At 45.1% G+C, this 15,053-nt stretch overlaps 1 protein-coding gene across 10 annotated transcripts in view; it reads right to left on the bottom strand.

Moving 5' to 3' along the window:
- Window positions 1-3,536: 3,536 nt before the first annotated feature.
- The window catches only part of mgaa (MAX dimerization protein MGA a), a 31,719-nt gene continuing 20,202 nt past the window's right edge, over window positions 3,537-15,053 (bottom strand). For 3 of the 10 annotated variants that reach the window (XM_026339220.1, XM_026339222.1, XM_026339221.1), the window contains exons 11-26: window positions 13,480-13,551; window positions 12,943-13,048; window positions 12,457-12,806; window positions 11,762-12,052; window positions 10,651-10,915; window positions 9,835-10,128; window positions 8,695-9,434; window positions 8,476-8,598; window positions 7,579-7,980; window positions 7,395-7,492; window positions 6,974-7,088; window positions 6,729-6,819; window positions 6,175-6,591; window positions 5,514-5,651; window positions 5,294-5,422; window positions 3,537-5,187 (exon numbers count right to left, since the gene is read on the bottom strand). In XM_026339220.1, coding sequence (XP_026195005.1) covers window positions 4,397-5,187; window positions 5,294-5,422; window positions 5,514-5,651; window positions 6,175-6,591; window positions 6,729-6,819; window positions 6,974-7,088; window positions 7,395-7,492; window positions 7,579-7,980; window positions 8,476-8,598; window positions 8,695-9,434; window positions 9,835-10,128; window positions 10,651-10,915; window positions 11,762-12,052; window positions 12,457-12,806; window positions 12,943-13,048; window positions 13,480-13,551 — 4,422 coding nt within the window. In that variant the 3' untranslated portion in view covers window positions 3,537-4,396. Of the gene's footprint in view, window positions 5,188-5,293; window positions 5,423-5,513; window positions 5,716-6,174; window positions 6,592-6,728; window positions 6,820-6,973; window positions 7,089-7,394; window positions 7,493-7,578; window positions 7,981-8,475; window positions 8,599-8,694; window positions 9,435-9,834; window positions 10,129-10,650; window positions 10,916-11,761; window positions 12,053-12,456; window positions 12,807-12,942; window positions 13,049-13,479; window positions 13,552-15,053 lie in introns of those variants that run through there. The other 7 variants (XM_026339225.1, XM_026339224.1, XM_026339223.1 and 4 more) reach the window with 7 other exon arrangements.

Genomic DNA, 15,053 nt, shown 5'->3' with positions numbered 1-15,053 from the left:
GCCTCAACACTGCATTTAATTCACTATTAGACTCCATTGGTTTTACCCAAAATGTAAATAAACCCACTCACTGTTTTAATCACACCCTTGATCTTATTCTGACATACGGTGTTGAAATTGACCATTTGAATTTACTGAACTTTACTTCATCTGAGAAAATTCCACCACTGTAGATGTTTATCTGAAAACGTTGTTGAGAACTTCAGCGTTGAATTTCAGTCGAACATCTTTGTCATTCAGGCAGCAGAAGTCGACTTCTTATCTCTGTTCAGCAGTGAGGAACCAAAACGTTTCCTCAGTCAGTAAAGACCTGCATTAACACTCCCTGGTGGTTTTAACTTACAGATGAGTTTCTTGTCCTGGACGGTTCTGGTCTTCCTGCTGTCTGCTGGAACCCGTTTGGATGCTGTGGATGTGAACTTGCTGACTCATGTTGTACAACACATCAGAACAGAGTGAGTGAGCGTCTCTGTGGTTGGAGAGATTGGGACTGGATCTCATGGAATGAAAACATGGTTCTGGTTTGGTGTTATAGCTCAGGATTCTCTGATTAAATCTTATGATCTCATGGTGATTTAACATCTGGGTTTTTTTCTTTGGGCAGGTACAGAATAAAGGAACAGTTCTGTCTGGCTGCAAACATCCGACAGGACCAGGACCCAAACACAATTGATCAAGTCTTTAAGGACGACCGCTACGAAACGGTTGTTAAAGATGAAATTGATGGTATGTCAGTGTACCAAGGCACCAATGTGGTTGTAGCGAAACATGCAGAACAAGTACATGCAGAACCGGAAGTTCTGAAAAACCTGAGAAATCTGATCCGTAATAAACGGGACCATTTCCTGGTCATCTACTCTTATCTCTCCCCATGTGGAGAGAAGTGTACAAACAGGGGCAGCAGGTTTAATATCCTTAAACTGATTCAACAAAACATTATTAATAACTGGAAGGATTACGCCTTTGTGTTTACGAAGGTCTTTGATAAACCTGTTCACGGTTCTCCTCCAAAAAAAACGGATCTGGTTAAGTCACTGACTGAACTCGGGAACCCCGACTTTGGACTTGGTCTCAAAAACATTTTCCGCTGTTACAAACCAGAAAATGAAGAATTTCAGTGCTTCAGTTGCTCCTCACGAGGGAAAGTTCAAGATGTTTGTGTTGAAAACGAGGCTGTGCCGCAGCAGGGAGGAAGCAGTAGAATCAGCAGTAGCAGTGGACGTAGAGGCAGCAGTAGCAGCAGTGGCGGTGGACGTAGAAGCAGCAGTAGCAGCAGTGGACGTAGAGGCAGCAGTAGCAGCAGTGGCGGTGGACGTAGAAGCAGCAGTGGCGGTGGACGTAGAAGCAGCAGTAGCAGCAGTGGACGTAGAAGCAGCAGTAGCAGCAGTGGCAGCAGTGGACGTAGAAGCAGCAGTGGCAGCAGTGGACGTAGAAGCAGCAGTAGCAGCAGTGGCGGTGGACGTAGAAGCAGCAGTAGCAGCAGTGGACGTAGAGGCAGCAGTAGCAGCAGTGGCGGTGGACGTAGAAGCAGCAGTAGCAGCAGTGGACGTAGAGGCAGCAGTAGCAGCAGTGGCGGTGGACGTAGAAGCAGCAGTAGCAGCAGTGGACGTAGAAGTAGAAGTAGAAGCAGCAGTAGCAGCAGTGGCAGCAGTGGACGTAGAAGCAGCAGTAGCAGCAGTGGACGTAGAGGCAGCAGTAGCAGCAGTGGCGGTGGACGTAGAAGCAGCAGTAGCAGCAGTGGACGTAGAAGTAGAAGCAGCAGTAGCAGCAGTGGCAGCAGTGGACGTAGAAGCAGCAGTGGCAGCAGCATCAGCGAAAAGAGAGGCAGGTATGAGGGTAGCAGCGGACGTAGAAGCAGCCACGGTTAGCAGAGTTGTGGGTGTGACGTGTTGAAACCTCCACCTGTGTATGAAGCTGCTGCACTGACAGAAAATCATGAACCACTTTAACAAACGTTTGATGTCAATCAAATCAGTCGGATCACGTTGGGTTTCAACTCAAGTATATTTTTCCTCTGAATAAAACTTTGCTTCATCATCAAACCTGTGTTTTACTGCAATAATACATTGCATATACTACAGTTATACTACAGCTATACTACAGTTATACTACAGCTATGCTACAGTTATACTACAGCTATGCTACAGCTATCCTACAGCTATGCTACAGTTATACTACAGCTATGCTACAGTTATACTACAGCTATGCTACAGTTATCCTACAGCTATACTACAGTTATACTACAGTTATACTACAGCTATCCTACAGCTATGCTACAGTTATACTACAGTTATACTACAGCTATGCTACAGTTATACTACAGCTATACTACAGCTATCCTACAACTATGCTACAGTTATCTACAGCTATGCAACAGTTATACTACAGTTATACTACAGCTATCCTACAGCTATGCTACAGTTATACTACAGCTATCCTACAACTATGCTACAGTTATACTACAGCTATGCTACAGTTATACTACAGCTATACTACAACTATGCTACAGTTATACTACAGCTATCCTACAGCTATGCTACAGTTATACTACAGTTATACTACAGCTATCCTACAGCTATGCTACAGTTATACTACAGCTATCCTACAGCTATGCTACAGTTATACTACAGCTATCCTACAGCTATGCTACAGTTATACTACAGCTATCCTACAGCTATGCTACAGTTATACTACAGTTATACTACAGCTATCCTACAGCTATGCTACAGTTATACTACAGTTATACTACAGCTATCCTACAACTATGCTACAGTTATACTACAGCTATCCTACAGCTATGCTACAGTTATACTACAGCTATACTACAGCTATCCTACAGCTATGCTACAGTTATACTACAGCTATCCTACAACTATGCTACAGTTATCTACAGCTATGCAACAGTTATACTACAGTTATACTACAGCTATCCTACAGCTATGCTACAGTTATACTACAGCTATCCTACAACTATGCTACAGTTATACTACAGCTATCCTACAGCTATGCTACAGTTATACTACAGCTATACTACAGCTATACTACAGCTATGCTACAGTTATACTACAGTTATACTACAGTTATACTACAGCTATCCTACAGCTATGCTACAGTTATACTACAGCTATACTACAGCTATCCTACAGCTATGCTACAGTTATACTACAGCTATACTACAGTTATACAGTCTCCTGCAGCTCCACATTCAAACTGCTCTTTAACAGTGACTGGTCGACCTTTGTTTTCACCCTTCCCATCTTCAGTTAGAGGAAGTTCATTCAGTTCATGATCAGACACTAAAGCAGCTTTATTATTATTCTTATTAAATTCAGTACTTTCTGTCTATGTCTGTAGGGGACCTGGTGGTTTTTACGGCACCTCCTCTGATCAGTAATTACAGACTGGGGGGTCATGGCTGGAACCTGGAATTTTACTCAACTGGTACAAACTCAGACTGAAGGTGAACTGTTTAAAACACGAGTAAACTGCAGTTTCACTGGTTGGTTTGTGTCTTGTAAAAAGGGCAGACTCAGGAATCCTGAATCAAACTTTATTAGTGTCAGTGTTCAGACGACGAATATTTACACCAGAGGTTTGCTAACATAGAAAAATAGAGATTTCAAGACAACCTCTGTACAACACAAAGAGAAGCATGGGTTAACAGTCACACCAAAACACTAGACTGCTCCTTTAATTGTCCTGTGGGAACACTGAGCAGGTAAAGGTGAGTCCAGGTGAGACACTGAACATCATGTTCTTTCTATTAAAACAATAAAAGGGCTCTTTTTGGGTTCTACGTGAAGCTTTTTTTCTCAGATTTCACTTCACGGTTTAACCTAAAAACTAAAGTTTTACTGTAAAACATGAGTGTTTACTTAAATCTGAGCTGCTGATTCTTCGTGTCTCTAAAAAACTTTTTACCTGGAACTGGTGAAAATACCGACTGCGTCCGATTCTTACTGGCTGATTTCTGCAGCTCCACATTCAAACTGCTCTGTAACTAATGCAGTGACCGGTCGACCTTTGTTTTCACCTTCAGGTTCTTAACACTGCTGACTCTCGGTTCCACTCTGAGACACCAGTTTTCCTTAAATCAGAACAAATCAGATGATTCATATATAGTGAAGTCGTGAAACCCTCCCATCTTCAGTTAGAGGAAGTTCATTCAGACAATAAACCAGCTTTATTATTATTCTTATTAAATTCAGTACTTTCTGTTGGGTCTGTGTCTGTAGGGGGACCTGGTGGTTTTTACGGCACCTCCTCTGATCAGTAATAATTACAGACAGGGGGTTCATGGCTGCTTATCCTTCAGTTAAATCCTCGTCCTTCAGTTCCCGATCAGACACTAAACCAGCCGACCAATGACATGCTGACCCTGCAGTGACATCATCAGTTAGCTGGTCTGGTTCCCTCTCAGCCCCAGAGGAACCAGTCTGGGCATCGGCCTCCAGGCCACGCCTTCCTCCGTGCTCCTCCCTACCGCCCCTCCCCCTGCTGGTCCATTCCTGTTGGCAGGGCACACCACCTTAGCCCCGCCTACATGCATCTGCAGCAAAGGGGGCGGGGCCAGGACACCACTGTCATTGCATTCATTGGTTGGAGCTTTCTGGTGTACGGTAATTCCTGCCACCTCTGTCTCCATGGTAACAGCATCGTCAGAGTCTGAGTCCAGCTGCAGGACCCAGGGGCTGTGGGGGTGGTCCTGCTGCTCTGCGTCCACCTCAGGGGACCGTCTCCCTGGTGACGAGACCGGTGTCACTGCAGTGAGGGTCTGCTGGTTGAGGAAGTTGATCTCATTGAGGAGGGACTTTAGACTCTCTGTCCCAGCGCCCCTTCGAGTTTCCTGCTGCTGGTCTGGACCTGTAGGCCCCCTTTCTACAATCTCTACCTGACCATCAGGACTCAGACTGGGCCACAAAGAGGACGATGAGCCCTGGGTGGATGGTGGTGACGATGAAGAGGACTCAGGTCTGAGGTCAGTCTGGGATTGGGGCTGGTCCTGGTCCTGGTCCTGGTCCTTGGTCTGGTCTGATCCAGCAGAGACCACCGGTGAAGAAGTGACACAAAGTGGCTGACCTGCTGGGACCTGCTGCTGCTGGAGCTGTTGCTGTTGAAATTGCTGTAGTTGCAGTTGCTGCGTAGTTGCCGGTTGAACTAGTTGCAGAAGGTTGGTGAAGTTTGTAGCTGAAAACAGGAAACTGAAGATCAGCTGATGTTTCTACTGATCAGTGATTAAACTGATTGTGATTAACTGTTAGTTAGTTAGTTAGTTAGTTAGTCAGTCAGTTACCTGTGAGGTTAGTGAGGGTGAGGGGGGCAGAGAAGTTGCAGATCTTATTGGCTGGGAGGCGGGGCAGTGAAGTAAGGTGGATTTGCTGATTAGTCAGACTGGGAATGTTGAGGCTGACCGAGGTCACGCCTACAGGAAGAAGGAAGTCAGATCTTACTTTCAAAATAAAAGCATGTTAAAGAATTAACACGCTTCAACAGAGTCGACAGTTGGTCAGTACCTGCTGTGGGAGCTGTCTGCAGCACCGCTGGTCCTGACATCAGCGGGTTCAGGGTCAGGACCGGATGTCCTGGCAGCGCTGCACCAACCAGAGACAGAACCTCTGATGGAAGCAGAGCCTGAAAAGATGGAGCTTCACCTGGTAAACAGCAAGTCCACAGTCTGAGTTAAATTTGGTTGCTGAAATATTTTTTTTTTTTGTCCTGAGTGTTGAGAGGAGAAAAGAGAAAAGGCTGAAACCAATCAACTTTTTAGAAACAATTAGTAAAATCAAGTAAAAAAGTCGAGGTCGTGGTTGAGTTCTAACAGAACATAAATCTGTTGTAAAACAATACTAAACAGCGAACTAACTCACTAATACTGAAGAAGAATGAATTAATGAATGAAGTCACTTCACTAGTTAGTTCTTTAGTTTAGTTGGTGGTAGCTGAATACGTAAGTTAGTCAATCAATTAGTTGCTCAGATAGTGATAAGGTTAGTGAGTTATAAGTGAATGAGTTAATGAGTCACTAACCAACTAACTACTTAGTGAGTCAGGAAACTAGTAAAACAGGGTTCAGAGAGACCAATCAGATGTTAATAAGTGAGTCGTGTTAGTTTTAAACATTCTGCTGATCAATCTATAATCAATCACTATTCCTCCATCTTCCATCAGTCGTACCCTCGATGGTGCTGGTGACCAGAGACACGGGTGGAGCGGGATTCTTACTGCGAGACAGGATGTTAGGCATTGTCCTCGGCTTGTCCCTCAGCACAGGTGCAGGAGGAGTCAGGACTGGATTCGACAAGTGCAGGACCATCTGCGATGGCTGGATAGGTGTGGTGATAGACATGGGATTTGGAGGAGATTGTTGGGTTTGCTGCTGTTCCGAAGATATGATTATCATTTTGTCATTGCTCATGTCCCCTGTAGTTGGCGCTCCAGAGTCCTCACCCCCAACAGTCGGAGCTCCAGAGTTCCTGCCTCCAGCAGGTGCTGGCAGCGGACCAACTGTTTGATGTCTCTCCTGTTTCTCAATTATCTTCTGTTTGAATGACAGCTGCTGCAGTTTCCCCAGGACTGCCATCTCACTTTTACCTGGAGCCACAAACACACCTGCAGGTTAGAGCTCTACCTACAGGTCAGTGTGGAGGTCAACGGACAAAGCAGGAGACATGAGGCTCACAGTGAAACAGAAAAGACATGTTCCTCCTCCGCATCACCTGGTCCCTCACCTGATCTCTGGGAGAGCTCTGTGATGTAGAAATCTTGCTGCCGGTTCAGGCCCACCTCCAGACTCTTCAGCCTCTGGATCTCCTCACAGGCCTCAAACACACAAACGAAAAACTCATGACTGATCCCAAGCAGACACTTCCTGCAGCTGCTTCACAATAAAAGCCTTCCAGGTAGGAGGACAGATTCTGACTCGTACTGTGAAGCCGCTGCAGGAGTGAGAGTTCAAAGTTTCACATGTTCTTACCCTTTCTGTCAGAAGACTCTTTGGAGATGTGTTGGTGTTCAGCACTGAGCTGAGGGCTCTGCAGATGTCAGTGTCGCTCGGAGCTTCAACTGTTTTCTTTACAGTCAAACTGCTTCTGTTGAGAAAAAATAAAGACGGAAAGTCACTTTACTGTGGTAAATCAGATCAGAATCTAACATCTGCTCTCAAACTGCAGGTCTATATGTGGTTCCCAGAGTTTCCAGGACTAGAAAGGGAGACAGAGCTCCTCTGCTGTGGAACCACATCGACATCGAGTCCATTACCCCTTTTCGACCTACACAAACGTGATGCTAGTGCTGCTTCAGAGTCTAAGAACTGGTTTGTTTTTCCAGGAGCTAGAGAGCCACGTTGTTACATCACTATACAGATCTGAGCTCAGTTTGTGTGAAGTGCATCTTACTCGGAGTTCCTCATCTTTGCCAACCTCCTCTGATCCACATTCAGCCGACTGTTCCCTTGTGTCTCCACAGCAACACACTGGACCTCATTCACCTTATCCTGACACAAACACAGAGACACAGGTAAGTCAGTCAGGTGAGTTGTTGTTGTAGAGTCTCTGCTGTGCAACAGGAACTTTTCTTTACGTTAGTGACGGTGATGATGTTGGTCGTCTTGGTGACGACTATCTCCTTGTCAGAGGATTTATCCGTTGGTTCGTCTGTCTCGTCCAACAGATCCACCACCTCAACCAAGTCAGCATCTGCTCGGTTTTTATGTCTCCTCTGTTTGTTGACAGACTCACGTAACCTCTGACCTCTGCAGATGTCTGGCTTGCTCCTGTCTAAAAGATCTAAAACAACAACAAAAAAAACCCATAACCATTTTTTGACCCACACCGATACAACTGTGTGCATAGCAGTTCCTATGGTGGTACCAGTTGTTGGAGCAATGGTGGAGAGGTACTCATCCCTCCTCTTCATCAGCCTTCTCTTCTTTCTCTCCAGACATCTGTCAGTCATCCTCAGCTCATCAATCATCTGCATCGCCTTGAATAAAAACATACCTGTCACACTAGGTAGTGGAAAATGGTCTAAACTCTGAAAGAGGACAGTCTGAGAGGAAGAAGAAAACTAAAATAAATAAAATTGAATGTTCAGTGGATCCAAAAGTCTGAGAGAAAATCTGAGATATTTTCAGAAAAACATAAGAATCAGAAAGTTTTTAAGGATTTAGAAACAAGAAGCAGGTGAACTCAGATCTCAGAGTCTGATCCAGTGATCCTCACGTTCAGACTCCCAGGTGGATTTGATGGACTCCTCAGAGACTTGTTCAATAAATCAACCTGCAGCTGTTGTTCACAAGTTGGAAACATGACTGAGTCCAGATTCCAGCAGAACATGGCTGAATTTCATTTCAAATATTTACTCTTCACATAACAAAACTTAGTTCTTACTCATCAAACTTGATTATTTCCAGGTTTATATGAAAATATCTCAGATTTCAAATCTGGTCTCAGACTTCGGGCTCCTCAGATCTCAGACCTTCCTCAGTGTAGTGATCTTTGATGTTTTCTCGTGGCTCAGTCCCACTTCTCTCTTCAGAGCCTCAAACAGCTGCTTCATCTGCACCCGTCGTTTCCTCTCCAGCACGTTATGAAGCAGACGCTGCAGAAACAGAACCAGATCAATGTTTGTCTGAGACACGTCAGACGATCTGCGGCTCGCTAAACTAAACTCTGAGAACCTTTAACTCTTTCTTACTAGGTTCATTTTATTTGTCTCCTGCTCTCCGTCGGCGTCCGACTCAAAGTCTGATGAGTTTTCTGTCTCGCTGCTTGATGATGCCCCCATGTTCTCCACCTCCATCGTTTCGTCGTCCACACAGATGATGTCGAGGTCCACCAGGTTGCAGGCCATCTCTGGTTTAGGAGTGGCCCTGTCAGAGGTTCCGGGAGGTGGAGGTGTGACCTCGACCGTGGTGGATCTCAGAGCCGTCTCTGCGGGGGACTGGGTGGCGCAGGTTTGATATGAAGCAGGTTTCTGAGGGACTGACACTCCACCTAGATCCACAGGGACTGCAGACACAGTCACTGTTTTGACCCCAAGCCCGGCCCCCTCACCTGGGGAGGGTGTGAGGGAGATGAGGTTCACTGGGGGTTTGGGATGAGGTTGGAGGAGGGTGAAGATGCCTGGAACTGGAACCACCTTAGTGGGGGCTTGCAAAGGAACTTTAGGACACGTGATGATGATTGGTTCCTTGTTGGAACTGGCAGGGAGGATTTTAAAGGTGCATATCCCCTTCTGAGGTGGGAAAGCAGAAGCAGGTCGGAGTGGGGAAGATGGGGGGGGCACAGATCGGAGGCTAGACACAGAGGAGGTGGTGGGGGGGGTTGTTGTTGCAGTGGTCAGAGGGAGTGTTTCTTTCACAACAGTGATGGCTGGAGTCTGAAGGGGGGCAGCAGGGAGGCCTGAGGGGGAGGATGAGCCTGTAGGGGGGAGAACTGTGGGGGGTGGGGGGTGTTGGGGGGGGAGAGAAATACTAATAACTAATAACTAGTTTTCCCCATCTGCACTGTAGTAATCAGATTACTGATGAATTCAAATTGCAATTGGGTTTTATTTGTATAGTGCCAAATCACAACAGAAGTAGTCTCAGGTTCTTTACAGTGTTTAAGGCTCAAGACTTTTCAAATATAACTGGATACAGAATTACAGTATATAGAAAACCAACAACCCCACTAAGCAGCACCAGGAGACAGCGGAGAGGAAAAACTCCCTTTAGAGGGAGAAACCTCCAGCAGAACCAGACTCAGGGTGTCACAGTAGTCAGATTACTACAGGCATCCAAAGTCAATTTATCACAATATCACTACAAGGCTCTGCTTGGTCTGCAGGACTCACCTCTCTGAAGTGGCAGGCTTGGATTGCCTGATCTCAGCTGGGACACAGGAACCAGTCGGACCAGTTTACCGTTTGGTCTGCGGTAGTATTGGACACCTAATGCTGTTTGGACCGGCTGCAGGACAATCTTCTGACTGATGGTGGTGGGAGCCGGGGGCTGGGTAACTGCACCCAATACTGGAACTTTCCTAAGGGAACGCAGGACCTCAACCATCAACATCTGAGAGCCTTTAGAATCCAACAAACCCGAAGATGGATTTACAGGTCGGACCACAGAGGTGTTTATCTGAGAGTCTGAAAAACACAGGGCCACGGACAAGTTGTTTACTGAGTTATTAAAAGCTGAAACATGATATGTTGATAGATTCAGGACCCCTGCAATTGTCACATTTTTAACTAAACATTTTTTAAAGATTTTAAACTGAATAGAAAAGATGGAATTTATTCACAGCTACATCAGGAATGAATCACCTGTACCAGTCTGACCTGACTACTAGTTAAAACCAGACTCCTATCCTAGTAACGCGATGCTTACACACTATGGGCACCGACTACTTTTAGTAGTTTAAGTACATTTTCTGGAAGATCTGATTTGAATCATAGTATAATTGTACTTCTGTCAAAACAAACTTTTAAAGATGAGACAGTTGTAATCAGATGAATCAGACATTAATTTTTTCAAGTTGAAGAATTTTCTCGTAATTACGAAAAAACAGATTTTGTTGTCACATCCATGGCTGTTCTCGGCTTCCAAATACTCGTACTTCTACTACTACTTAGTAATGTTTGTGAAATCAGAAATTGTCGTATCCCGACCTGTAGAGGAGGTACAGGTGAGAACTGACAGTTGTGGTCTGGGTAGAGTGCTGGTGCTGGTGGGGCTGGTCAGCACAGAGGAAGAGGAGGCAGTCTGGGGGATCAGCCCTGAAGCCAGAGGAGGTTTACTTGAAGAAGAAGACACTTGTTTATCCTTATTAGATCCCACCCGACCGGTCAGATAAGCTGCAAGACGGTTTGCTGGATGGAGCGCCCCCATCTTCCCCAACTGGATCTTTGCCAGAGGATAGAGCTTCCCATTTACCTGTAAAATATAAAAATGATCAGATGTCATATACAGGCTGTATCTACTTTCATAAAAGTTTAACAACCCGATGCCGAATATACTGAAAGGAAAACTACAAAAGTCAGACTTTTAGGTAATTTTGGAACATTTATGTGACTCTATGGTGCCTGTGGACACACACAGGCACATGTATGTTTAGAAGTGCCCTTTTTCATATTTACTGGTTTTGTAGAAACCAATCCGTGAGCGGTCCTTTCAAAGTTTGCACTGAATGATTTATTGTCGAGTCTAAGGCACCCAATTCCCGCTCAGCTTTCGCCCAAACACTGCCCACAACAACCTTGGCCTCTTAGGATCTGAACAAACTGTGGATTTATTTGTTTTCAACAGAGATGTCGAGCAAGCCAGTATGTGTGTGTGCACACAAAATTCTAACATCCTAAAACTGGGTCTCATTCAAAGTTTCAAGTCGCAAGTGTTGTACAAACCAAGTGTTTTTCTTGTTTGTTTACCGGGTTAGCTAGTTGAATTTGTCCACACTAGCTGCACATTATTGCTAAACGGTTAATGTGACTAATGTTAGCTCCTTCAGACTCTCACCTTGGAGAAGATCTGTTTGCACACACTTTCAGACTTGCCGCTCACTGTAATTTACTTGGTTTTTCAGTATGACAGTGTACAGGCACCTTTTGGGGACTTCGACTTTAATGTCCAGGTCCAACTTCAAAGTATTCTGGATCATAATGTTTCATTTTATGCTATGAGATAAAAATTAGGATTTAAGATTGAAGAAGGATGCAGGTCCAGACTGTACAGATGTTCACAGCTGTGAATACTGAGAAAATAGCAGTAACCTGTCCTTACCTGGACCAGGTGATCTGTCCCCCCAGGTTTTTTCTTATTGGCTGAGAGGAATCCAGCAGGGGAGATTCCGGTCAGGAATGGCAGACCCATACTGTTCATCTTATCTTCTGTTCTCACTTCACATGTCTTCTTCCTGTCGTTTACCTGTGGAAGTTTTGAGCCCTCCTCCTTGATGTCGCCTTCCTCAACCTCCTGCTGCCAATCCTCCCAAAGCTCTGCCTCCTCCTCCATTACCTCCTGCTGCCAGTCAACCAGAACTCCCTCTTCTGTGGTCACCTGTCTCAAGTGATCCTGCAGAGACACACGATACATTTAGAGCAAAGAAGAAAATCCTTTATCTTCATAACATAATTTTGAGATTCCTGGTCATCTAATGCTGCCGTCTGTTCTAGACTCTTGGTCCCCTTTTATTCAATGATATCTGCACCTGTATACTGTAACTTGTTATCAGACGCCACCATTGTTGTGCACAAGAAATACACTAAGGTAGCCAAAATAAAGAGGCTGTAATCCCAGCTTAGGTCTAAATCAGTCTAGACACAAAACTACGCTACTACAGACTTTTTTCCATGATGACTCTTGTGGTGTGTCTTTCTTTTGCAGACATTACATTATTTTCGCCCAGGATTACGGATCCAGAATCAATTTAAAAGGAAACTGACAACTCAAATATCAGTGTTTGGATTCTTTCTGACCTCCTGTTGTGGGTTTGTGTCGCCCTCTCGTTTCTGTTGTGTTTCTGGTGGTTTCTCCCGCTCCACTTTAGGTGTGGAGATGTGGATTTTGTATTGGATGCAGTGGTCTGTGCCATTCTCCTCCACAGTCTGTGTGAGGGGACTGATGAGATACTTCTTGATCCAGAAAGGATCGCCCAACCGGTCCTGAGCCATTGCCTCACACAGTGTCTTCAACACGTGGTTCCGGTCGGCATCACTCTCCCACTTACACTCCGCCAGGATTATCAGGCGCTTCGATGGCTTTGGGGGAGGCCCTGAAGGAGGACTCGGGGCCTGTCTGGAGGAAGCCAGCTGAACTTGTTCAGCTGCTGAAGGAAAAGACAAAACTCTTTTTCAGAACTCTGAAACACGGCTATATGGTACAAAAAATAAACTGCAGTTTTCCTAAGTTCGCTGTTTGTTGCAGACAGACATCTGAGATAATCACAGTGCCAGTAAACCCACCTGCAGGAGGAATGGAGGCTTTCATCTTTGTTTTTTTTGGTTTCAAGTCTCTGTGCAACAAAGATTTCAGCCGAACTACTTTAGACTTCCCATCCTTCATCGTCTCCTGGAAGACATCAAACTTTCAATAGCTCAGTCCAAACGACTTGATGCTGCCTCCTCATGTTCTTCACTTGTGGAGTGGAGTTCCACAGGTATCAGTACTGTTCTTAGTCTACATGCTGCTACAGGGTCAGTCACATCCTCAACAAAACACAACAGAAACTATATTCGCTATGCAGATTACAAACAAATCTATATTTTTGTTTAGAATTATTTTGCAGCTTTTGGACCTGGTCATCAAGTTGTAACCTGAAACTTATCATAGAAAGTGAACCCGTAAGGTTCTAGGTTCTGCTTTGTTTCCATTGTTTTTAATAAACCCTAAGTGGCAGAGGTCTTCAAATCTGGTCCTTGTTCATAACATGTTAATTAAATTCAATAAAGTAATTTTAGCAGCATAGCATATCATATGTTTTCTACAATAACCTTTATCACCTGTTCCCGAGTCGTCTTCTTTCCCATGTAAGTTCTAATTCTTGCACAGCTGCCATAGTTCTCTCTGCACTCCTGGAAACAGACAAAACTTTTTAACATTCAGCAGCCAGCACAGTATCATCTGTGACGATGGAAATTTAATGCTTTAGTAATTCAGTGATTAGTTGTGTTTCCTCCTCTCTCTTTTCTCCTCTATCCATTCAAATTCTACCATTTCATATCATTAACTTTGTGTCTTCTCTCTCCTGTAGTTGTGTTTCCTCCTCTCTGTCTCCCTCTCTCTGTTCTCCTCTGCAGGTTTCCTCATCCTTGGAGCTGTATATCTCCAGAGTCCAGTTCCTGGTCCTACCAGTGTTTTTGCTGCTTGTTGTTGTTTTTGTTGCCTGTTGTTCTTTTCTTTCTCCTCTTTCTACTCACCCCTACCGGTTAAAGCAGATGGCCAACCCTGAGCCTGGTTACTGCTGGAGGTTTCTTCCTTTCCACTGTCTCCTGGTGCTGCTCAGTGGGGTTGTTGGGTTTTCTATATAATTCTGTATACAGTTATATTTTGTAAGGTCTGTAAGGGCCCTGAGATGACTTCTGTTGTTTTTGTTATTTGGTGACATACAAATAAAATACAATTTAAGGGGATGTAGAGGAGGCAAAAAACAACAAGGAGGAATTAAAGAACGGAGAAGAGCGATGCGCAGAGAGAAGGTGAGAAGATTCAAACCTCATCTCCCCTCTGTGATTATGGGTAATGTGAGATCACTGGACAATAAGATGGACGAACTGACAGCTCTGGTGAGGATGGAGAAAATCTTTGCAGAGTGTAGTTTGATGTGTTTCACAGAGACATGGCTGCATGATCGTATTCCTGACTCTAGTGTTAAAATAGACGGTTCTAGCACCGTGCGCTAGGACAGGAGGCGAGAGGAGAGCGGTAAGAGGAGAGGCGGGGGGCTCGCCGTTCTCATTAACAACAGGTGGTGCCATCCTGGTCATGTCACTGTGAAAGAGCGTGTATTCGTCCATATTATTTGCCCAGAGAGTTTTCACACACCATATTAATCACCGTTTACGTTCCTCCATCCGCTAACGCTGCTTCTGCGTGTGACGTCATTCAGACTGTCACCTCCAACCTGCAGACCAGACACCCCGACGCCTTCTTTATGATCTCTGGAGACTTTAATCACGCCACCCTCAATAAGACACTTCCTACCTTTACCCAGTTTGTGAGCTGTCCCACCAGGGGGGAGAGGACATTGGACCCGATGTATGCTAATGTTAAAGATGCCTACAGCTCCACTGCCCTCCCCCCTCTGGGAAAGTCGGATCACAACCTGGTACATCTCCTCCCACAATACACACCTTTGGTTCACAGGCAGCCTCCCACCATTAAAACTGTAAAGAGGTGGACAGAGGGGGCACACCTTGCCCTGCAGGGATGCTTTGAAGAGACAGACTGGAAGACTCTCTGTGAACCTCACGGTGAGGACATTGATGGACTGACAGACTGCATCTCTGACTACATTAATTTCTGTGTGGACACCCAGGTACCCACAAAAACCATTTGCTGCTTCCCAAACAATAAG

Source organism: Anabas testudineus, chromosome 22 (assembly GCF_900324465.2).
Source record: "Anabas testudineus chromosome 22, fAnaTes1.2, whole genome shotgun sequence".
Taxonomy (NCBI): domain Eukaryota; kingdom Metazoa; phylum Chordata; class Actinopteri; order Anabantiformes; family Anabantidae; genus Anabas; species Anabas testudineus.
Note: the sequence above shows the minus strand (reverse complement) of the source record. Positions and strands in the feature narration are given on the sequence as shown.